The following is a 24,988-nucleotide window of genomic DNA, read 5'->3' as shown; positions in this document are numbered from 1 at the left end:
GAATTTGTAGCCCACAGGTGAAGCTAGACTACTCAAGCTTTTGTAAGCACACACATTTTCCTCAGTGAAGATGATTAATTACTAGAACATATTAGCATGGAAAGTTATGGCTTTTCCTTTTACTTCTTCATGCTTTTAATCTAAAAATCAAGCATTAGTTCAAAGAAGAGGCTTCTGGACTCAGCAAAATAACTGAGAGAAATTACCTGGGATACACAGCAGAAGAGAGAAAATGACCTAGCGGTCCCCTTCAGCTTAAAACACCTGACTTGAAGAATTTACAGGAGAAATATCTGGTTTCAATGTACCTTTTTTTTTTTTTTTAAACACCACAGAAGACATCATAGCAGGGAACTAACAGAAGGCTACGAAGTTGGATTGGTAAGGGAAGAAGAGAGCAGTCAAGCAGCTTTAGGAAGTAAAGAATGGAAAGGAAACTGAAAGAAATATGGTTTGGGAAGGAGGGGACATAAAACCTTGTTGCAGTGGTACCTCAGAATGGTAAGGATTAATGATAGAACCCAGCAGAATCAGGGCACAGAGAGGAAAATGAAACCGAAAATGTTCAAACAGGGATGACCATTAGCCTCTGCGTCTTTTTGACTCTCACTCAGGCCCATCAAGCACCGCAAGATGTCAATAATGTTCATATACCTATCAGGGAGGCAAAATAGACAAACTTCTGAATTAAGATGTTCTTCTGCCCTGCAATTTAACTATTCTCTTCCAGGCCAGGCATCTCGCATTATACAGGGTGTTAAAAGTACACTTGCTAACCATAGTGGTAAAGAACACTTCATTGTTTTCCTCTCATCTGTATTAACAAATACCATATCCTTTCTCTGTCTCCTCTACTCCAGACTGAACAGTACCAAATCCTTTAATCTTTTCTTACTGGTCAAGTTTTCTAGATCTCTGGTGATTCTCACTTCTTCCCCCAAGGCAGTTTCTCCCGTTTTTGTACATCTTCACAAATTCACGCAAACTTTGTACAAGAAGTTTAGTATGGGACTTACTAGTGCCAAGTGGAACAGTTATGTCTTGCATCTTAAAAACAATACCGTCATCCAGTTCCTCTATTCTAGTATGATTTTTCTCTATTGCACAGTAAAAAAAAATTAAAATCTTGCATCAGCAGAAGTGGTATCCAACACCACAGAGGGGAGGATTAAAATAAAATAAAATAAAAAAGAAATTGATAAAGCCTTGTATTCAGGTGTGTAACTTTATTAATTTGGAAAATCGGCTTTAAAATTGAAAACACTGTATTGCTGTTTCAAGTTCACATCTTGAAACAGCAATAGATGAAGGGATGAATCAAAGCCATGTCAGAAACACTTCAATGTTTTCATTCCACAATTGCTCAGGTTCTCTCCTTTCAGTGGAAACATAATGCCTTTGCAAACAATTGTATCAAAATAAAGCCTTCCCACCTAATGGCTTCTCATTCTTGAGGTCAACACAGGTAAAATACATCATTCAGTGCTGTCAAGCATGACAGCAAATTAGGGCACACCAAAACCACACTGAATTCAAAAGATTCCTGCAGTGCAAGTTATTTGACAAGCTTTGTTGCATAAGAATTCATATACCTTTGCTGACTAATGTTTTCAAACTTTATTAAAAATTAAAAGTTTTTGTAAACACCTTAAAAATTCTATTTAACTTGGGACAAGTGTAGCTCTGGGTTTGTTTTAAGGCTGCTTGAAAATGGCTCATTAGTTGGAAATTCTTTGCCTCTTAAATAATACACCTTTTTGTCTGAAAGTGGTGAAATTATACCACTATAACATCTTTTGCAAGGTCTGCAAACTATTTTCAGATTTGCAGATGTGAGGAGGGAGATGCACAAAACCTGCCTACTAATAAGGAGAATTATTTAGCAAGAGGATGGTACGCTGACTTGTATATGGTAACACAAAGTTGATTTGTAAAATTGTTAGTAAAATTAGAGGAAACATGATCTACATGTAAGAGTAGACAGTTGTGTTAGATAAATACAGTCATTAACACACACAGACCTCATTAGATATTAAGTTTGACCAGTAACTACGTTCTGCCAGTTTAGGTGATCAAATTCAAACCAAGGATTGCTAACAAGCTGCTGGAATTACCATATTTTGGTTTGTGTTACAAAAGGAAACAATAAAACACCATTTAGTTCTGCCAAGAGATTAATTTTTCACTTGCACACTGTTCATTAACAAGAATACCTATTCTTAAGTGACCAGATATCGTAATGTTTCTAGATTTTATAAGCAAGCATGTGACTTACTATAATATTGTATTAGAATCTGTGAGAACTGTGTAGCTCAGAATTACAAAAGCCTGTGTTCTTGTACCTTCTTAGGTGCCAGCTTCAACCAAAACCCGGAGAGGTTATTCAGAATTAAGGAGCCATACTCCTTGCCTAAAAAACATTAACAAGCTTAAAGATAAAAGGCTGAGGCTCCTTATATCAGCCTCAGGGAAGCCTGGATCAGCCCCTGGATCAACTCCCTGGCTGAACAGTCTAAGTATATGGAACGCAAAAGCTAAGAAAAAGGTGGAAAAATCACATACTACCAGAAAACTGCTAGGTTTTCCTTAGGATTTTCACCCAACCACGCCTCCCCCATGCAATTTATTTGCAGTAGCACCAGTCAAATATGGGTAAGAAGGCCTCTGAGTGAAATCCCAGGCCAACTAGAATTAATAGCAAAACTCCCGCTAACTTTAGCAGAGTCAGATTTTCACACCATGGGCCTGGGACCACATTGAGCAAAATGCACAGAAAAAATTCACACTTTAGATCATATTCTAAATTTTTCTTTCTACAGAGCTTTTTTTGGTAGCTAGAAGTACATAATACAATATCTTCTTTAATATTTTATGGATTGCAAATACTCTTTAGTGCATTTTGGTAGGATTCCTTTATACAAAGGGAATTCTAAGTTTTAAAATCGCATTCCACACAAGGTTTGAGAGAAGCCTGAACTAGTCCCACCAAGTTTGTTACAATACAAAAAAAACAGTTTTGCACTTACGAGTTAAAATTGTAACTATAGGGAATTGTGTTAGGTACAATGAATCACGATAAGTATAACCATAGAAACCTCATATATTTTCTATCAAATTTTGTGTTTAAGAACCAACATTATGATTGAAACAATAGACAAAAGTGTAGCCAGAGGACTAGTTAATAGAGGTAATTACACAAGGGCAGTCAAGTGATTAACTAGTATTTACTCATAAGTTTTGCAGTTCTTTGCTCTTATGACTAGATGTTCCTGTACACTAGATGAGAACAATGTTGATATTGACCACATGGGACTGAAATTGCATTAAACATCACTAATAATAATTTTTATGCATATCTATATTAATCTGATTAATATGTAATTAGTTATTCCATATAACCTATTTGTGCTGAAGCTGTGGCATGCACACTAGGTGGAATTATGCCCCATGCATCCAGCGCTGCAATAAACGAAGCGCCTGCTTCTTAACGTCACATTGGTGTTAAGGAGTTTTATTCCGGATTTCAGTAACAGTTTTGGCGACCCAGATGGGACCTTGTGAGTGAGACTGGATTATATTGAGTGTTGATCGAACTCTGGCTGGCACCGAGAAATTCTCAGGGAGAACCATCACCCTCAACTCACAAGGCTCCTCGCAACGTTCCCTGAAAAAGCGTAAGGCACTTCTTCTTTGGAATTTGGATAGCCTGCCCGTAAGGCATGGCAAAAGCTTCATACAGTTGCAGCTCGGAGGGTACCCATTTGCATTGGAAGCCTACGCATCTGCCAGTAAGTCATAAGCAAAAGCTATTGGTGGGTTGGACTTTGTGTATTTGGGACAATTGTCATTTGGTATTTGTTTAGTATTTGATATCTGATATTTAGTATTCAATATTTAGTATTTGATATTTGGTATTTGATAGCTGATATCTGGTATTTGATATTTGGTATTTAATATCTGATATTTGATATATGTATTAGTATAATGGCATTAGCAAAATTGTTTAAGAGTTAGAGTGCAGGAAATATAAGTGCTGATGAAAAGATACCAAAAACATCACCATTGGGATGTTTATTGGCACATTGGGGTGAATTACATGATGATTTACATAAAAGTCAGATGACTGAATATTGTAAACATTGGTGGCCTTTGTATGCTTTGGAAGATCAGGAAAAATGGTCAACGAATGGAACTTTGAGTTATAATACTATATTGCAGTTAATGTTTTGTAGGAGAGAGGGTAAATGGAATGAAGTACCATATGTAGATTTGTTCTTTTATCTGAGGCAGAGAACGGATTGGCAAAATGAATGTAAGTTAATTAGTCGAGATAATCTGGTGATGGCATTAACTTCAGAAAATAAGAAAACTAAGAGTTGTTGTTCGGCTTGTGATATTGGAAGGAGGTGCATTAGATGTATGGTACCAAGAGAGGATGAAATGGAGTTAGAACTGGAGATAGCCCTGCCGAGGGAGGAACAAGATTCCTCTCCTTCACATGCACGGGAAACGAGTATTGAATCAGGAAGAACAATGGAGCTGGATAGCAGTAGAATGGGGGAGTAGGTGGATGAAACACCAGAAGTAATTCATACCCCAGTGTCTCAGAGAACTAGACAGCAATCTCAATTGTTAGCCCCCTTGAGACAGGGAGTGGGACAACATGGGCCAGTATATGTAAAAGTGCCATTTTCTGTCACTGATTTGATGGCATGAAACAGGCAGCAGGGGTGTATAGAGAAGATCCAGAGAAGGTGGGAAGAGTCGTAGAAACAATTATTAGAACTCAGAACCCCAATTGGAATGATTTGCAGGTAATATTGGATAATTTATTTGTAGTACTGAAAACCAGATGGTATTAAAAACTGGAAAAGCACAAGCAGAGGCAGCATATATGAATGAAACGCTCTCTGGAACTTTGGAACAGAGTTTTCCTTCAGGAGAGCCCCAATGGGATCCGAATGACCCTGTACACAGGAGAAGGTTAACTCGATACCAAAAATGGGTATTGTATGGAGTAAAGCATGCAATGCTAAAAGCTTTGAATTGGTCTACATTATATGAGATAAAGCAAGACAAAAATGAACCTCCCTCTGGGTTTTTGGAAAAATTGAAGGAAACTGCTAGAAAATACACTGATTTAAAATTGGAAACAGAGGCAGAACAACAACAATTGGCTTTGATTTTTATGGGACAATCAGCGCCTGATATAAGGTGAAAGCTCCAAAAACTGGAGGGAGAGGACTCAAGAAATTTAAATAAAATGCTAGAAATGGCATGGAAAGTTTATAATAATGGAGAGAAGGAAAGAGAGCAAAGAAAAGAAAAGAAAGAAAATATTAGAGACAGTAGATTAATAGCTGTTTTAACAGGGAATGCAGCTAGAGGAAGAGGATGAGCTAGAGGAAGAGGAGTTTTTAGAAATTTTGGTGACCGGGAACCTAATGCACCTCCAGGGATGAATCAGTGTGCATACTGCAGGGAGGATAGACATTGGAAAAAGGATTGCCCTAAATTGAAAACAAGTCAGCAAGAAGCTGCAAAAATGATGACTCTAGATGAATGAAGGGGACCAGAGGGGAACCCAGCTGAGCCTCTGGTTACAATTAAGCTGGGAAATGATACAGTTGAATTTTTAGTAGATATGGGAGCAGTATATTCTGTTTTGAATACCTATAAAGGGAAATTGGGAAATAAAACAGCTAACGTAATTGGAGCAACTGGGAAACAGGAAAATAGACCATTCCTTCAACCCCTAGATTTAAAATTTGGAAATAAGGCAATTACACATTAATTTTTGTATGTGCCAGAATGCCCGATACCCTTGTTGGGTCGACATCTGTTATCCAAATTAAATGCACAGATAGTTTTTGAGGGAGGAGAAATTCTTTTAAAAATACCAGAATCAAAGACAGGAGAAATACTGATGATATAGGAGAAGGTTAGGATTCAGGAGATGCCACAAGAAGTTGATGATGCTGTGATACTTATAGTTTGGAACACAGAGATACATGGAAAATCTAAGACAGCACATCCTGTAAAGGTAGAACTGAAGGAAAATGTGAAGCCAGTAACACTAAAACAATATCCAATTAAGCCTGAGGCTAGGTTGGGATTCAAGAAATTAATTGAAAATTTTTGGAATATGGAATTTTGGAGGAGTGTGAATCTGAATATAATACTCCAACCTCACCAGTGAAAAAAACATCAGGAGAATATAGACTAGTTCAAGATTTAAGGGCTATAAATCAGATAGCGAAAGACATACATCTTGTAGTGGCCAATCCATATACACTCTTAACAGCCTTAAGAGAGAATCATCAGTGGTTTACAGTGCTTGACTTGAAAGATGCTTTCTTTTGTATACCCTGGAAGAAAGTCGAAAATTGTTTGCTTTCGAGTGGGAAAATCCACAAACAAGACGAAAACCACAATTGACATGGACGAGGTTGCCGCAAGGATTCAAGAATAGTCCAACAATTTTTGGAAGCCAATTAGCAAAAGAACTTGAGACATGGAAACAAGATGGTCCCAAACCTGGACGTTTACTCCTACAGTATGTAGACAACGTACTGATAGCGACAGAGGAAAGACCAACACGTATAAAGGTAACAATTGATCTTTTAAACTTTTGGGGGCTAAGCAGATACAAAGTCTCTAGAACTAAGGCCCAGATAGCAAAACAGACTGTGATATACCTGGGGTTTGAAATCTCACAAGGGCAAAGATCGTTGGGAACAGACCACAAAGCAGCAATTTACAATATCCCGGAGCCAAGAAATACCCATAAACTGAGAACCTCTTAGGGAATGGCTGGGTGATGTCGGCTATGGATAATGAATTATGGTCTGTTAGCTAAACCATTATATGAAACTCTTAGAGGTCCACTATTTGAATGGGGTCCAGATCAGCAGAGAGCTTTCCAGAATTTAAAACTGGCTCTGATGACAGCACCAGCCTTGGGAATTCCAGATTTGACCAAAGACTTCCAGTTATTTTTACACGCGAAACAATATATTGCACTGGGAGTGCTGACCCAGAAGATGGGGAGTTGGAAACGACCGGTTGGATAGTTCTCCAAACAACTGGACTTTGTAAGTAAGGGCTGGCCTGCTTGTCTGAGAGCTGTTGCAGCCACTGTGATGATAATACAAGAGGCTTGAAAATTGACCTTGGGAAGGACGATGGTGGTATATGTGCCACATATGGTGATATCAGTGTTGGAGCAAAAGGGGGGCCATTGGCTATACTCAAGCAGAATGATGAAGTACCAGGTAATTTTAATGGAACAAGATGATGTGATTTTGAAAACCACTAACTTCATTAATCCTGCAGTTTTTCTGGGTTCTGAACAGGAAGAAGGACAACTGGAACATGATTGCCTGACTACCATTGAATATGTATATTCCAGTCGAGAGGATTTGAAAGATGTAGCTATAGACAATCCGGAGTGGGAATTGTACACAGATGGTAGCAGTTTCATCGAAAATGGAATCCATTATGCAGGATATGCAGTAACAACTGAAAAATCAGTTACAGAAGCCGGTGCTTTGTCCTGCACAACTTCAGCTCGGAAGGAGGAATTAGTGGCTTTAACAAGAGCTTTGGAACTAAGTGAGGAAAATAAAGTAAACATTTGGACTGATTTGAAATATGCATTTGGTGTGGTGCATGTCCATGGGATTTTATGGAAAGAAAGAGGATTACTGTCCTCTCAGGGGTCCAACATTAAATATAAAGACGAAATTTTGCACTTATTACAAGCAGTCTAGAAGCCAACTGAGGTAGCAATCATGCACTGTAAATCACATCAATCAGGAGATACAAAAGAGATCATACGGAACAGATTAGCAGATAAAGCAGCTAAGGAAGCAGCCAGAAGGAATGCCTTACAAATGGCATTAATTCCTACAAAAACTATTGCATTACCAAGGGAAAAACCTAAATATTCAGAGGAAGATGAGAAATTAGGGAGGTTATTAAATGCAAGGAAAAATCAGGATGGTGGGTGACATCAAAAGGTCAAGTAGTAGTCCCACCACTTGTAATGAGAGAAATAATACAGACAAAACATAAGACATATCATTGGGGAGCAGAAGCATTAATAACTCTCCTAAGGAGACAAGTAGTATCAATAAAAATGCTAGAAATAGCTAAAATGACAACTGTAAAATGTGAGATATGTTTGAAAAACAATCCAGTTGTAAAGAAAAAGGTCCAGATGAGAATATTGAAAACAGGAATGGAACAAGGAGATTATTGGCAAATAGATTTTTCAGAGCTCCGTCAACAAAATGGGTATTGATACATTCTGGTAGGGTTGGTACTTTTACAGGATGGCTGGAAGCCTTTCCCTGTCAGACCAATCAAGCAAAGGAGGTCATTAAATGGCTATTACAAGAAGTTATCCCGAGATCTGGGGTACCTATTAGAATCTCTTCTGACAGAGGTTCCCATTTTGTTGCAGTAGTGCAGGGTGTTAGTAAAATTTGGGGAATTACTTGGGACTTACATACACCTTGGAGGCCACAATCTAGTGGAAAAGTAGAAAGAATGAATCAGACATTAAAAAGACAAATTAGTAAAATATGTCAGGAAACTAATTTGAAACGGCCTCAGGCACTCCCACTGTCCCTTTTACGAATTCGGGTTCAACCAAAGAGTGGAACATTAATCAGTCCTTATGAGCTATGGAAAACCTTTTGAATCTCCTGAACCAAATTTGAACATACATTTAAAAGGAAAACAAGATGTATATAACTATCTGCTTTCTTTAGGAAAAACTTTAAATGTGCTTCGGAGTGGGGCTGTTTGGAACAGGCCTCTATCTTTGGAAAATCCAGTACTTGATTTCCAACCAGGCGATTCTGTCTATGTGAAGACATGGACTTCTGAACCTCTTCAGGAACGCTGGAAAGGACCCTTTCAAATATTGCTGACTACTTTCACTGCTGTCAAGATTGCTGAATCAGATGCATGGATCCACTATACTCGGGTGAAGAAAGCTCCACCATCCTGGTAAATTGTATACAGAGATTCTAGAACTTCAAAACTGACTTTTAAGTATGTCTAATTTTGTATATTGTTTTGGAATCTGGGGAAAATGGATTTTGATTTGGATAATAATGTTGGTGGGAGCTTGGTCTGAGGTTGTGACTGAACGACAGGTAACTGTAAACTATGGAGGTACTTTGGGATTGGAATGTAATTTTACTCAGATTCCAGAATTTGATCCTGACAAATTAGAAATGAGTTGGATGAGAGGCAAGAAGAAATGTGAGTTTCTATCAAGGCAAATTGAGCTGAAGAAAAAGACAAGAAATAAGAGAAGTTGAACAATTAATTTATCTCTCAAAGAAAACCCAGGAAGAAAATTTGATGGTAGGACTGATTAAGGGATTTACTAATTTCCAGAATGTGACACAAATTGCTGCCTGTTTACCAATACCAAGGGCAGTTGGTGAATCCATTCCATGGGGAATTTTGACAATAAATTTGACTAATTTAGAATATAGAAATATGACTACCCACTGTGAACAAAGGCCAGTAGTTGGATGGAAAGAACAATTGACAAATATTAAGAAGCAATGGAAGTCTCCAGGGAGCAGGGCAGATTGCAAAAAATTATTAAAATTCTGTTTTTACTAAAATTGGGAGATTTCATAATGTAGGATACTGTACTTATGACGAACAAGTTAAGAGAAATGTAACTAGAATGATCATGGAATGGAAATGTGGTAAGACTAATCAGATTATACCAGAAAGGGCAGTTAGTTGGGATTCAGTATAGTCTTATGACCATACTGCCTCAATTCCAATATATGGCCAAAGCTCCTTGGTATTTTACTTGGGATGGATCAATATTTACAGCTTGGCCATCAGTAAACGACAGAGGGAGCACATTACGAGAAAAGGAAAATTTAGTATATTTTCTCACATTTTTACCAAGATACAATTGCAGTACTAAAGACACGGCAATTCAAAGAATTCCCCCTTTAGTTGCAGCCTTGAAGTATGGCTGCTTGTGTAGAGGACTTAAAAATGATCTCCAATTGACTGAAACATTTAAACCTAAAAGAAGAACAATATTTAGTTGCAGAAAAACTACCACTCAGAGTCCAGGACACTTAGTTTGGGCAATGAGTGACGGAACCTGGACAACCCATCTGCCTCTTGATGGGAAGGTAAAACAAATCACTTTGAGAATGCCAACGTTATGCCCAATTTGGAAAAAGTCTCCTTTTAAAGGATCTTTAGAAAATTTGAAATTGGAACAGTTGAAAAGGTCAGAAATAGATGATGAATGGAATGAACCCTCTACCGGAGTTAGAATCAGTTGGGCCCTAGAATCTTTACTAACCCCTTTGGCAATATACAGGAATCGAGACTGGCTGTACCGATTAACAGGACAGGTAGAAAAACTGGCCAATGTGACCAGAAAATGATTTAGAGATTTAAACATACAATTACAGGCCACTTCCAAAATGACCCTGCAAAATGGGGTGGCTTTAGATATGCTTTTACTCAAAGAACACAGAGTATGTGGATATTTGAAAGGCAGAGTGGACCACTGTTGTATACACATTCCGAATGTAACTCAGGATGTAGAACATGATTTGGAATTATTGGGAAACATTGAGAAAGACACACAAGAATTGCAACAAGATATTCAAGAAAGCTGGATAGACGAGGTTTTTAAAGGACTAGGCTGGAACCCGAGTTCTTGGATTAAATCATTGATTAATATAGCATTAACTTTGTTAATAATCTTTTTTATGATTATCTCGATCTATTATTTTCTAAAGAAACAAATCAATCGTAAGACTTCTTTTAATCACATGATTATCCAAGCTGTGGCAAGACAACAAAATGGACAATCAATCCCAGAGTTTCTTCCAGCTTATAATGAATAATTAGTAAAATTATAGTGAAAGTATTGAAATGATTTTCAAAACTTTCAAAGTGAGGAAATGTTACAATACAAAAAATCAGTTTTGTACTTACGAGTTAAAATTGTAACTATAGGGAATTGTGTTAGGTACAATGAATCATGATAGGTATAATCATAGAAACCTCATGTATTTTCTATCAAATTTTGTGTTTAAGAACTAACATTATGATTGAAACAATAGACAAAAGTGTAGCCAGGGGACTAGCTAATAGAGGTAATTACACAAGGGCAGTCAAGTGATTAACTAGTATTTACTCATAAGTTTTGCAGTTCTTTGCTCTTATGACTAGATTCCTGTACGCTAGATGAGAACAATGTTGACATTGACCACATGGGACTGAAATTGCGTTAAGCTTCAAGATCAAAGAACAAGGACAAGAACAAGGACTTCAAGGACAGCCAACAGAATCTCAAATGGGTCAGTGGTCGTAAAAGCAGCCCTTCGACTCAAATGAATTCGTTATTATGCATGATCGGATGCAGGCAGTACTATGATAATCACTAATAATATTTTTTATGCATACATATATTAATCTGATTAATATGTAATTAGTTATTCCATATAACCTGTTTGTGCTGAAGCTGTGGCATGCACGTTAGGTGGAATTATCCCCTGCGCATCCAGTGCTGCAATAAACAAAGTGCCTGCTTCTTAACATCACATTGGTGTTAAGGAGTTTTATTCCGGATTTCGGTAACAAGTTCACATCAGCAGAACATTGTAGCTTTCAGTATCAGCAAGCTCGCATTACTCTTTTGACAGCAGTAATTGAAAACAAGATCTAGAGGGCAGCAATGACAGGAGTGTCAAAAGGTTAAGTGTACTAAAAAACTACAGAATAAAAAAGGTGAACTCTATAGGTAAATAAAAGAGTCACTCATACAAAATATCACTGGACATAAACCAGGTGGAGAGGCATTGGACTAACCAAGTCAAACCAAACTGATCTTTTCATAAAAATCACCAAGGAACAATAACAAGTGCTTCCCAAATCAAATACAGCAAAGGCAAAAGTAACCACTCTATGCTTACTGCATGTCATTGCTCCATTACCAATCTTTGAACAAACTTGGCATTATGCTATCTGTACACTCACCCCAGGAATAAATCATTAAAACGAGCCAAACCTTACCTACTTTGTATTCAATTTGTACCAATACTTGTTTTGTGAAATGAAGTGCATGCTCAACACTGAACACTGACGAATCAGAGCTGCCAGTATGCACCACAATTAGTAGGTTAAAATTCTAGTACTTCTGTCCAAATCTTCAGTTTAATGGCAGGAATGGGAACAGTTTCCTCAAGTTAGAGGGATCAACTTTTCTGAAAGCTGTCAGCCATTCTTTCTCACGTGTCACTGATAAAGGTTTCCCAGCAGCTCTCTTAAATCGCAGAACAAGTAGTTATCCAGATAAAGAACCTAAAGGAATCTTTCCTATCCTCAGGTTAGACAAAATGCTATTATTCAAAAGGTATACTCTCCCATTAAAGGGTGAAACTTCTGTCTGGAAGAACCTGATTGTGTTTGTGCAAGGGAAGCTACAAGACAGAGAAAAATGCATGCATTTTCTCCTCATATTCGATACGTGCACACAGACATTTCATTGCTCAGCTTCCTTTGTACTGATGCAAAATTATATGCTTTTAAGGGGACTTCAGAAGCTAGAACATAAAAACATAGAAAATAGCAGGCTCTTTCTTGAGTGTTGCTGAAGCAGTTATAAACTGCACTGACGCAGTGTACATTCTCTCCTCCCGCTGGGCCTTTAGGTATTTTTTTCCTGAGTTGTACAACAGCTATTACAGTTGTGCCTTCTTTCAGGCACTCCCTTGGGAGGTAAATGCCCCCGAGGGAATATTTTTAATGTATTTCTAAGCACCAAAGCCATCAAAAGACTAATCCAGATAGAACTTCTTTTAAAAGCATTTCCTTGTGCTATAGTAGCAATGACAGCATTGACTTTTCAACCTTCTTTCCCCCACCAAAGAAGTTTTAAGTGAATTTCCAGATGCTACTCGCTCCTGTAGCCATGTACTCTTCCTGTAGTTGTGCCAGTCACATCAGTAGACAACAACCCTTCAGTCAGTACATACTTCTATTATAAGCATAGCTGCACACATGTATTGCCACAGCTTTTCTTCTTCTGTTTGTTGATATCTGGAACAGACAGATGATGAAGTAATCTAGCTGAAAGAATCACTCCATTTAGCAGAGGCTGAAAGTGCTGTTCATGAAAACATCCAGTAACTGACTCCCTTTGTGTCCCTGGGTGTATACAGAATAAGAATTACCATCTGTTCAGTCATGTCATTCCTTTTTCCCCATTGTTTCTCATCATTATTATATTACCCCACTTAGTCATGCCACAAAGACTTGTATATTGATCAAGTGACAGCAAAATAAGATGACTGGAAGAAACACAGGTAGCAGTTCACAGCACCTTCTCCTGTGTGCTAAGTGAAATGTAAGCAAAAATAGACAAAGAATGCATCTCTGATCTTTCTTAAATTAATAGCCCCATTTGATTTTAATTGCATCAGTTGCACACTACTTCAAAAAGAGCTAGAAAATAACTGGCTTGTGAAATCTAGCTTGTTTTTTTCCATCCCCTTCAGCTGGCCAATGTGCAACCTTTTTCTTTCAGCATAACCAGAGGAAGCACAAAACAAAAGCCATTTTCAGCCTGTCATAGCTTTGTCCCCCAGTGACTCTACTGGCTCCTAAAAGAGAAGATCTTTCCAGCTGTAAAGTTGCCAAGGATACAAAGTGCCAGCCATGGGGAATGGGTTGGTGCATTCTTTGCCTATGAAACAGGTCTTCCAGGTTCCTGAAGCCTGGTGTAACAGCAGCTGAACGAAATTATTTGCTTACCCAAACCTTAACTAGAAAGGAAATAATTTCCTTCAAGCTATGAATACTGTGTACGTTCCCAGATGCCTACTATTCCATCTTCATCTATAAACACGAGAAACTTGTCCCTGACAGAATGACAATGAACCAGAGGTGTGGTTGATCTAATATTGATAATGTTTTTAATGTCCCTTAAGGTACATAATCTTTCAGATATGAGCAAAGTAACAATACCAAATGACTGGTTCCAAATGTTCAATTACTCCTTGGACAACTGAAAATAAACAAGCCACGTTTCATTGTTTTGCTGATACCTTCAGTGCACTGCCCAAAACCAGTAAGTGTTGCCCTACAGATGGGATAAAGAAAACACTGGAAGTCACATCCAAAGTGCTTACATTCATCTTCAAGCCATAAAACGAACGGGTTCATCTCAGCTAATCAAAATGTCTCAGCTAACCAAAGCACGAGATAGTTCTTAACCCTTAACAGAATGCTTATTTCTCAGGCACATACTTATCTCTGGCTGGATTGGTTTATAGCAAATGGTGGACATAAAACTACAATGATTTATACTGCTATGAGAACAGAAACAGACCGATTATAGATAGAATGTAATAACTGGTTTCCAAGAGATCAAGATAGACATTTTCTGGTTTGCAATAATTAGAATAGGAAGCCTTAGCAAACTCAAAGGAGCTATTGCTTTTCAGTGACTATCCTCATAAGTATCAGTGCGGATTTCTTTTTAACGAGTCTGCCAATTTTGGACAAAATATTTTAATGGTGTTTCAGATTTGTCTTGAGGCCCGTTAGGAAATACTCACAAATTTAACTTTCTGTCAAATGCTGTGTTAGAATGCTATTCTGACACGTTCTATGCACTTAGGATTACATCAAACGAGTCAGGAAGTTTACAGAGACTATTGTGAAGGCAGATCCTTACACAGAAGTTATTTAACTGAATTGCAAACTTATTTTATGAATCTTCTTGTCTGCCTTTAATTAAAACGAACTTGTATAAAATTTTGATGACTTCTCAGTGAACTTAATTCGTATGGATGATTAGGGAAAAATATTGCGGCATACAGAAAAAACCAATACACAAACAGAACAAAACAGATTTTAAAGTAAGAGTCATCAAAGGAACATGCAAAAAAATGCAACATACACATATCAGTTGATAGAAATAATCACTGGTCCACTGAAGCCTTTGAAACAATCACAATCTATGCAAAAGAAGGATATCCTTCTGTATAAATAAGAGCAAAATGGACTTAACCAGCCTATCTTAGCATTTCACCAGACACTCAGCCATGATCTAGATCAACTGAACTCTCCTTATTTAAGAAAGGTTAGCATTAATTTTCTCTTTTGATTCAGTAGTTGGCCATGATTCCAAACCCATCAATGCTCCACCTTGCACGGTTGAATTTTTGTAACATGCACAGCTGACCATGAGGGATTAGCTGTCACTGCCAACAGTCCTCCCTCCATAAAGGCCACTGAACAAACAGTATTGTGACAACAGTATATCCCACTAAGAGTTGATAGCTTGCCATAGCAGTTTGCATTAATTGTGACATTATACATTAAAATGAATAAAATATCCTCATTTGTGTTCCTATGTGTTCATGGCACTTTTACATATTACTTATAAAGAAATAACAGATGACTTGTTTATTTAATGTGAACAATCTTCCAGATAGTGTAATTCCAAGATATGTATAATGAAACATCTTAATCCTACCGGTGTCTTCAATGGAGAAATAGAAGATGTCACTGGTAGCATTATCACCTTCCTTCAGGATGTAGCTGATCTTCATTTCATCAATATCGGCTAAGAAAAGAATATGCTAAATGAATAATCATAGAATTTTACTACAGAATGTATAGGACATAGTTCATTCTACCTTTACTATCTGATTACTTACTAATAAGTTGGCTAATTTGTGCATAAAGCATTCCAGCAACGAAACTTGTATAATGTGGCATGGCTTCTTACACTGGTCTATACTCAGCAACACAACATAAATTTAGTTATTAGCTCAAAGAACAATGGCAAAAAGACAGTGAGATATAGTTTTACCATAAATATTTATTTTTAAATACTAAAGTCACATCCTTGTTTCAGCACATTAGGAAGAATTACTTTGTTATAACTAAATTGAATCTATTAGGAGTAAAGATCTGCCCATTTTTTAGAGATCAATTTAACCTCAATCAGTTTTTTAAACTCTTCAATGACACACAAAACTGTGGCAGATACATTGGGACTGAATATGAGAATGTAGTAAACAAATCACAAATAGGTCTAAAAGTCAATAAAATTTTGATTTGATATCCCCAGAGAATAGGGAAAAACCACCAGGATATTTCTGTTACCCTAAAGTTCCAGGTGTATTACCCTATGCTGCATTTCATCAATATGAACACTTCAGAAAAGTCTTCTACTTTTGCTTTTATTTTAGTTAAATAAGCAACAATTTCATTTGATATAAAAATGTTTGGGATATACCTAAATGTTCTTTATACTGCATTCAGCATTAAGCTGCTCTAGAGCTAATTCTGATCTACTAAGAGACTTACTCCCCTGGGGTTACCAGTTGCTCTTGTTCTGGCATGACAGATTTGGGTGCTTTCTGTCAACTGAAAATGTATGAAACATTCTTGAATCAATGGCAAATGATTTTTCACAACACTGTAGCTTGGCAGATGAACTGCAGACTTTTAAAAATAAATTGTGTTATCATAATCTTAAAGCTACAACCTATCTGGAAGTTACGGATAAATACATAAAATGGAGATAAAGACTTTTTCTCTCCCCAGATTGTTTTCTCTTGCAAAAGAAAGGTAACATACCTGAGCACACAAAAATAACGGAGACCTCTAATCCTATTATAGTGTCTAATGAGAATTTTGGTAAATGTTGTCCCCCCTACTGATAGTCAAAGCACACTGGAGATAGGCAAACTCTAGGCTGGAAGTTTCCTTGTGAAAGCTTTCAACATACTATTCCATCCAAGACGGATGAATGACAGTCATAAACCCAACTACTTAAGATTGGCTAGAGCGCAGGGACATTTATAGAGAGTCTGGCTGCTGTCACTGTGCCCCACCATCCTCTGAGGCTCTTCCCTCTGCACAGGTTTGGTGGAGCTGACCTAAAGGAGGCCTCCCTACCTAGTGAGCTTTCTCTGTGGAACAGACTCACAAAAAACCATCACCCAAACTACTGAGGCTATACTGGGCGTACCCTGCCTTTTTTTTCCTTTTTTTTTTTTTTTTTTTAAATACTAGATCCAGTGATGTGCAGAAATATTAATCACCTTTCCAAACAATTCCCTCTGAAGACAATACTGATTTTTGAGCCTGGGTTTAATTTCCAGGCAGGCAAACAGGTACTTCAGTCTTCAAAAAGAAACTGGTGCAGGATCTGCAAATCACCATTTCAGATTTTATCCCATCTTCTTATGAGCAGTACTATGCTATGTACACGGTAAGATGTACATTTAACACACAGTAGGAAACGCATTAATGCATGCACATACAACACAGAACTTTTGTATTGTGTCTTCATAGGTAAAACAAAGCTTCATTTCTAAAATGCATGTATTATAATTCTGATCATTTGCTTGATCAGAATAAACTTTGTAGTTTAAAAGACACTACTTTCTAAATCCCCTGAAACAAAGACTCAAATATTAGAACATAAAATAACAGCTCATTGAGCCCAATGTTTATAAGCAAATACAACCATCAGCACCAACCTTGCATAAATGTTCTAATGCTCTCATTTCCGAGGCCAGTATTAATGATGAAGCCATGCTCTGGCCCATCTGTTATTTTGTATTTCAAGAGATTGTGTGGACTGTCTCGATCCTCTGCCTTTAGTGCCTTACTAGTGATCAGGAAGCCTAGATGCCCAGCTGGAAGTCTTCTCAGAGTAGGGGCACCCTTGTTCACCACTAACTGTGGCACTCTGTTGTCCAGTGAACTGATCTGAATCCTCATCATTTGGGGTTGATGGATCTCCTTGCTAGTGTCAGGGAAAACATAAAAGTTTGTGTGGGTCCCATCAGTCACAGAGAAGGAGAAACTATCCTGGCTGGTTTCTGTACCATCATGTCTGTAGCTGATAAGATTCTCATTCAAGTCTTGTTTGGTGAAGCTGGTGACTGGGTAGCTGTTGTTGTACAAAATCTGGCCATGCACTGGCACCTGTGTGACTGTGAATAGGAGTAAATGGTCAGGCGTATCCCCATCTTCCACAGTCAGCTCAAAAGGGGTGATCAGCCTGGTCTCCCCTTCCTCGACAACCAGGTCACCAATGGTTAGAATTGGCTTTTTGTTGTCCACATCTATGATGGAGACCCTGAAGGTACGGAAGACTGGGTTATACCCATCTGTCACTTCAAACTCAAAACTGTCCATCTTCACCTCGTCCTCTGCAGTGTGAATGTAGTAAATCTTGTTGCCAGCAAGTTGGAGTTGAGTAAAGGAAACAACGGGTACTCCAGGACTGTCTGAATTCTCTAGACGGCCCCGGGTTGGGGACCGGGTGACACTGAAACGCAAATTTTCATCAGGACTGTTAATATCACTTGTGCTGAGCAGATCAGTTGTGAGTGTCACCTTTCCACCTTCTTTCAGAGTTACGCCCTTGTTGATCACCTCAGGGAAGACCATATCAATGCTACCAATGGTAATATAGAAGTACCTGTCTATCAAGGCATTAATACCATCAGTAACATCAAATTTAATCAGATCACGCACTCCATGCAGGCCAGTATGAACATAGCGGATAAAACCCTGGTCTAAATCATCTTGTGTGAAGTTTGTGCCTTGTGTAATGTTGCACAGCACTTCCTCTTGTCTGTTCAGTTGTTGTAGGAAACCCTGCACAGGTGCCAAACGGATGACATAAACAAGGCTCTTGTCCTCTGAATCGATGTCTGTGGCTTTAAGGTCTTGACTAGAGATGACCTTTGACTTGCCAATCTCTACTTCCAGACCATTGTTGATTGCCATCCTGGGAGTCTCATCATCTACCAGGATCACCGTAATTGGCACATTCTGCTCCACTGTGTGGTGTCCATCAGTCAGCTGAATTTGGAAGCTATCTTCTTCCACCTCTGAGTCATCATGTTCATACACAATGGTGGAAGCCTCCTGGATCTCCTCCAAGGTGAAGCTGTGAACAGGCACAGTGCCTGTGGAGAGCTGCTGCACAATCTGCCCATGCTTAGGAGGGACAGCAATAACAAAACGCAGTTCATCTGGAGGCATGTCTGCATCGGCTCCGCTGAGGATGGGCGTGTCAATCACCAGGCTCATCCCCTCAAGCACCATGAATTCACGCACAAACAGCTCCGGCTTTTCATCGTTGGTGGGGATGATGACAATGGGGAAGAACTGGTGAGGTGAGAAGTTAACACCATCAGAGCACCGGAAAGTGAATCTATCCTCCACAGGCTCCACCCCTTTGTGAATGCTCTGCACATAGTTGACATGGCCCAGGCGAACATCTTTGATGGAAAAAGCACTAATGGCAGTACCAGCTCTAGACTTCTCAGACCCAGGGGCTGGAGAGACGTTCTCCAAATACCCTGAAGTGGACTGAACGGTGACAATGCACAAGATGTCATCTCTGGGAGTATCTACATCCTCCACATCCAGCTGATCCAGAGTTAGAGTACTCTTCCCCCCCTCAAGGACACTGAGCGGCTCTGCCGCAACCATCACTTCAGGTGCAACGCTGTCCACAGGCAATATAGTTACAGCCACACGCACCCTTTGTACTGTGCTGCCTCCCACCACCCATTCACTGGAGAGGTCAAAAATGGTGAGATTGAAGGAATCATACCTCTTTTTCAAGCCAATCTCTCCACTGGTGTGAGCGTAGGCTACAGCTCCACTGATGAGGTCATGCTGGGTAAACTTTTCGGATCGCACTCCATCCATGAGGATGTCACCCAGCTTGGGTGGATCCTGGACAATGAAGGTCAGCACCAAGTCATCTGTATCCTCATCTGTACCCTGGATAAGTGACGTAGTAATTTCAGTAGCACTGTTTTCCAGGACATCAATGGCTGCTCCCACCTGCCTGTGACCACCAGGGAGAGAGATACTTGGGTTTTCATCATCCACAGGCTGCACAGCAATCTTGACTGTGATTGGCACACGATGGACTCCATCACTCACTTCCAACTGATAAGAATCACTGGCAAACTCATCGCCACTGTGCTTGTAGGAGATGCGCCCACCAGCAATATCATCTAGCAGGAAAGATTCCCCTTGCACCATCAGACCCTCCTCCAGATAACGTAGATGGCCATGCTCTGGAACTTGAGTTACAGTGAAGACAATCTGGTCTGCAGGTGTGTCCTCATCTGTGGCATCCAGCTGATTGCTGGTGAGAAGGAAGCTGTTTCCCTCAAGCACAGCGAAGCCTGTATTGGTGATCTGAGGTGGCTTGTTGTCCACTGGCTGCAGGAAGAGAGTAAAGGTACCTTGTAGAGAATTGGCAGCTGAATCCTCTACAAGGAACGTGAACTGAACCACCCGTGGTGTGATCCCCAGCTCCTGATCCGGGGGTCGATATGCCACCTTGTGGTGGTTGACCTGGGCTTGGGTGAAGTGTGTAATGGACATCTCAGGACTGTCAGCCAACACAATCTCTCCAGTGACCACAGAGTGGTTCTCATCTGTGTCAGTTGGGGGTGTCAGCAAAGTGTACTTCAGCTCCCTGTCATCCGTATCCAGGTCAGTGTACCGTAAATAGTGCTTCTTAAAGACGGTCAGTTGGTATTCCTGCACTGTCATCTGCAGGCTAGTACCTGGGTACAGTGCAGGTGGCAGGTTGTCTACCGGTTGGACTTTGACAGTGAGCACATGCTCCCCTGACTGGTTAGGGGGGTCGTTGTCATCCTGCAGCCGGAACACAATGTGGCCCATCACTGGGCTGGCACTGTGAGCTCCCGTGTGCCTGAAGAACAGCCTCCCATCGAGGATGTCCTGCTGCAGCCACTCATTCACCACCCTCTCATACACATGTTCATCCTCCACAAAGTGCCAGGGGGAGGAAGAGGAGTCACTCTCCAACCCTGCTCTGCTTTCTTTGCTCTCATAAGGTGCTGGTTGCTCTGCCTGACGCAGCAGCAGCTCACCAAAGCGGTGGGAGTGTAGTAGGGACACTATGGAGTCCCCAACCAGGACAAATCGGATAGAGGTATCATCAGAGTCAATGTCTGTGGCACTGAGGACAAAAGGTGAGATTTGGACAGTCTGGTGCTCACTCAGCACCAGCCCCGTATTTGCATTCAGCAGTGGTGGCTGATCATCATCAGGAGCAATGGTGATGGGGTACAGAAATTCGACCTGGTGCTGCCCATCTGCCATGCAGAAAACAATGTTGTCGCTGTAGCTGTGCTCACTGCCATCGTGCTGGTAAATCACCTGCCCTGCTTCTAGCTCTGCAGCAGTGAAGTACTTGCGGCTGGGCGGTACACCCAGTACCTTAAGCTTCCCATGTTGCAGGCCCCGCGTGACCCAGACCTTTACCTCTTTCAGGTTGTCCTCATCGCTGATCTCCAAGTTGCCAGACAGTGGCCGTGACTGGCCCTCAAAAAGCATCAGCTGTGGGCCAGCCACACGACTGAAAGTGGCTACGGGGGCCAATGTGTTCATGGGCTTTACCAGGATCACGAAAGCGAAAGGCTCTGAGGAGGCGCCGTCAGGGTCTAACACTTCCATTTCCACCTGGAAAAGCCGCTCCTGGTCCGAGTCCAGGGTAGGGGGCTGGTAGGCAATCTTCAGCTCCCTCACCTCCTGCTGCAAGAAGGCACCGAGGGGGCGGCTGGGGTCATCAGTGCTGAGCAGGAAGCCTTGCTGCTGTGGGTCACTGGGCCAGACAGAGGTGAGATTGAAGATTAGGAGGTCCGGGGGGGTCTCCACGTCCTCAGCAGCCAGCATGTCCAAGGTGAGCGCTGTGAGCGCAAACTGGTCCACCTCCATCATAAGCAGCGCCAGGAAGCTGGGCTTGGGTGGCGTGTTGTCGGCCCCTTCGTGGATCCGCACCAGCACCTGGAAGTACTCCCGCTGCTCCGGGCCGGCGGCAGGCAGCACGGACACCCGCGCCGGGATGCAGTCCCGGCCGGGGGAGGCGGTGGCCGCCGTATGCCGGTAGCGGATCCCCGCCTGCAGCACGGCAGAGCAGTCTCCACTGTAGCCGGCGGGCAGGGGCCGCCCCTCGGCATCCAGCAGCCGCCCGTAGGCGGGAAGGGGGCCGGCGCCGGCCGCCTCGGGGGGCAGCAGGGTGAGGCGGCAGCGCCGGCCGGGCTCGCCCTCGGGGAAGCCCAACACCTTGCCGTCCAGGGGGAGGCTGAGCCCCCGCAGCTTCTCCACGGGCAGGGGCAGGTTGCGGCTGAGCAGGCGCAGCTGCTGGAAGAGCACCTCCACCTCCAGCGCGAAAGGCACGATGAGGGTCCGGCGGGGCGAGTCGTAGCAGAGCTGGAGGCGCAGGCGGTACCGGCCGGGGCTGCGGGCCCCGAAGTGAGTGTAGGTGACCTGCCCGCGGGCGAAGGCGCAGGGGAAGCGCGGGGGTTCCAGGGCGCCGGCGGGCCGCGGGCCCGGCCCGCTCCCCAGCACCGCCACGGCGCACCTGTCCCCCGGCTGCACCCGCAGCACCAGGTCCGCCGCCGGGTCCAGCGAGACGGAGCGCCCGAGGGGGACACGCAGTCCCCGCTTGGAGACCAGAATAGCAGAGGCATCGGGCTCCTCCGGGGGCTCCGCCGCCCCCCGCGCACTCAGGAGCCCGAGCAGCAGCAGCAGCACCGCGGCCGGAACCCCCGGCGGCCCCCCGACCATGGCCCGGCTGCTGCGGGCCGTCCTGCGCTCTGAGCCGGCCCCCGCCCCGCCGGGGCTACTAAAGGGCTGGGGCGGAGGGGGGGGGGGCGGTGGGGGAAGCAGGGCCCTCCCCCAGCGCTGCAGCGGGGGCCGTACCCCAGGCACGGCGGGTAAGGTGCAGGCTGGGGCGGCGAAAAGCCCGAGCGACCCGCGTCCCGGGGCGGGCTGCCGAACCGGAGCGGTGCGGGGGGAGCGGCAAGCCCGCCCCTGGCCCTGGACCCCCCTCCCGGCGCAGGCACGGCCGCAGCCTCGCTCCCTCGGGCGGTGCGACAGCGAGATTAAGGGCGGAAAACAAGGAGAGGTAGATGAGGCAGGAGAGCGGGAGCGGGCAGGCGTTGGGTAGAGGTAAGCGGAGGCAGAGGGGAGCAGGCACCCACGGCTCGGCCGAGCCTTCCCGGGCTGGGACAGGGCTCGTCTCGCTGCCGGGGTAGAGGAGCCCGCACGGCGTACAGCAAGTACCTGCCCGCCAGCAGCTATCCGGATGAAAACCCAAAATGCAAGTTTCCTCTCGAAGAGGGAAGTGAATTCCATGTGGAGAGCAGCAGATGTAGAATTTCAAAGCCAACACGACCCCTTCGTGCTCTAGAAGGGGCTATTGATATTTCATCTTTTCACACAGACAGAAGTTTCCTCCCCTTCACCCCCAAACTTGGCATACAGTTCATGCTATGTGCAGACAGTAAAGGGGGAAATCGGTAAAACCACGCTGACTTTAGGATGTTTGCTTACTACTAAGCAATTTCTCACAGCTAGAAAAAAAGGAAGCAGCCTAGGCAGTTTCCACTTTGCTTGGGACCATTCCTATTCAGTTTCACTTGCAGGTGCTCAGCCCTTGCTCAGGCTCTCGGGCTGAGGACAGCAGATAAAAACACTACTGGATTTTAAAAGACAAGGTTTCTGTTGGAATCACTACTGCATTTTTTAGTATTTTGGACATTTACCCTACTATTTCATTAAAGGGACAAGTTGCTTAAAGCTTTATTTACTGTTTATGATATTTTTCAAATTCTTCAGGAACTTACTGAGTCCCACTGTTTACGAAGATGAATTGCTTACCCACTCTTAACTACCATAAAATAGGAACGGGCTTTTCACTCTCAAGTGTTTTGCTTGTGTTGATATTAATAAAGATACTAGCACACATATTTGAAAATAAAGTGCATAGGGAAACCAAGTACACTTCTCTGGTTTAGTACGAGGTTTAAACTAATAGCAAATGATTGTATATCAATGACTTTTTTTTTTTTTTAAAGCATAAGGACTTGCTCATACATGAGTTTCCACGTACACTAGACGGCAGTTCTGTACTCTGTGGAAGTGTTCTCTGGAGAGAGGACTGAGCCCCTGGTGTGGTTGACACTAACAAACTTTTACTGGGACTTGTCTTTCAGGAACCTAAATAAGTCCAGCTTATTTTCCTCAAGCCAACAGGATATTCTGGGCAAATATAACTGAACTAAGCAGTAACAAAGATGTTGCTGAATAACGACTTACAGATAGAAAGGGGTTTTCTGTTCTTGCTAGATTCAAAGCCATTATGCCAAGTTCTGTTCTTTGGTAGAACTGTGTAACCAATAACACGAGTCACCCACTGAAACTTGTGTGTATATATATAGATGCACACACAGGCATGCAAAGTTCACAAAATTTACATTTTTTCCCACCCTTAATCAAATCCATTTGTTCTATAAGGAACAGTTGCAGTACACAAGGTCTATGTAAAACCCAAAGATTGTATACTGTTCCCATCAAGTTTCCTGGAAGGTAAAACAAATTTTCCTGTTAAAATAAACTGGAATGAGAAATGTGTTCAACTACAATTTTTATCTCAAGAGTGTGTTGGACAGGAAATATTGAGGAATTGCTTTCCTATGTATTTGTGCTCAGCCTGCTTCTTTCAGTTTGTTGTGAGATAGTATAATTTATCAGATATATGATCATGCACCAGAAAAAATAGACTATGTATTATGAAGTTACAGAACCCCGACATTAGTGTTGACAAACTAAATCCAAACCGCGTGCAGTGGTTCCAACTGCCTTGCTCACACCAATTCTTGACTTTGTGCACAGTACAAGAATAATTTTCTCCTCTTTCTGTTTCACTGTCTTTTAAAATATTTCATCTTTATGTCATTGAAGCCCAGTCCTATAAGCATGTAGACATAGGTGCTCCATATGGCATGTTAAAATTGGTGGACATGCTTTCATATATATTTGCAGAAAAGGAGTATTTGTTTTTCCAGCTCTTAGGACCTGATTCAAAGCCCTCTAAGTCCTG

At 41.9% G+C, this 24,988-nt stretch overlaps 1 protein-coding gene across 1 annotated transcript in view; it reads right to left on the bottom strand.

The window, feature by feature from the left end:
• FREM3 (FRAS1 related extracellular matrix 3) overlaps nt 1-23,241 on the bottom strand; it is an 89,307-nt gene extending 66,066 nt beyond the window's left edge. Inside the window, exons 1-2 of the mRNA XM_030020677.2 lie at nt 17,574-23,241; nt 15,554-15,643 (exon numbers count right to left, since the gene is read on the bottom strand). Of these exons, the coding sequence (XP_029876537.1) occupies nt 15,554-15,643; nt 17,574-23,241 (5,758 nt within the window). The remainder of the gene's footprint in view (nt 1-15,553; nt 15,644-17,573) is intronic.
• Nucleotides 23,242-24,988: the final 1,747 nt, after the last annotated feature.

The sequence above is a fragment of the Aquila chrysaetos genome, chromosome 1 (genome assembly GCF_900496995.4).
Source record: "Aquila chrysaetos chrysaetos chromosome 1, bAquChr1.4, whole genome shotgun sequence".
NCBI lineage: Eukaryota > Metazoa > Chordata > Aves > Accipitriformes > Accipitridae > Aquila > Aquila chrysaetos.
This window is presented reverse-complemented; position numbering and strand designations above follow the sequence as displayed.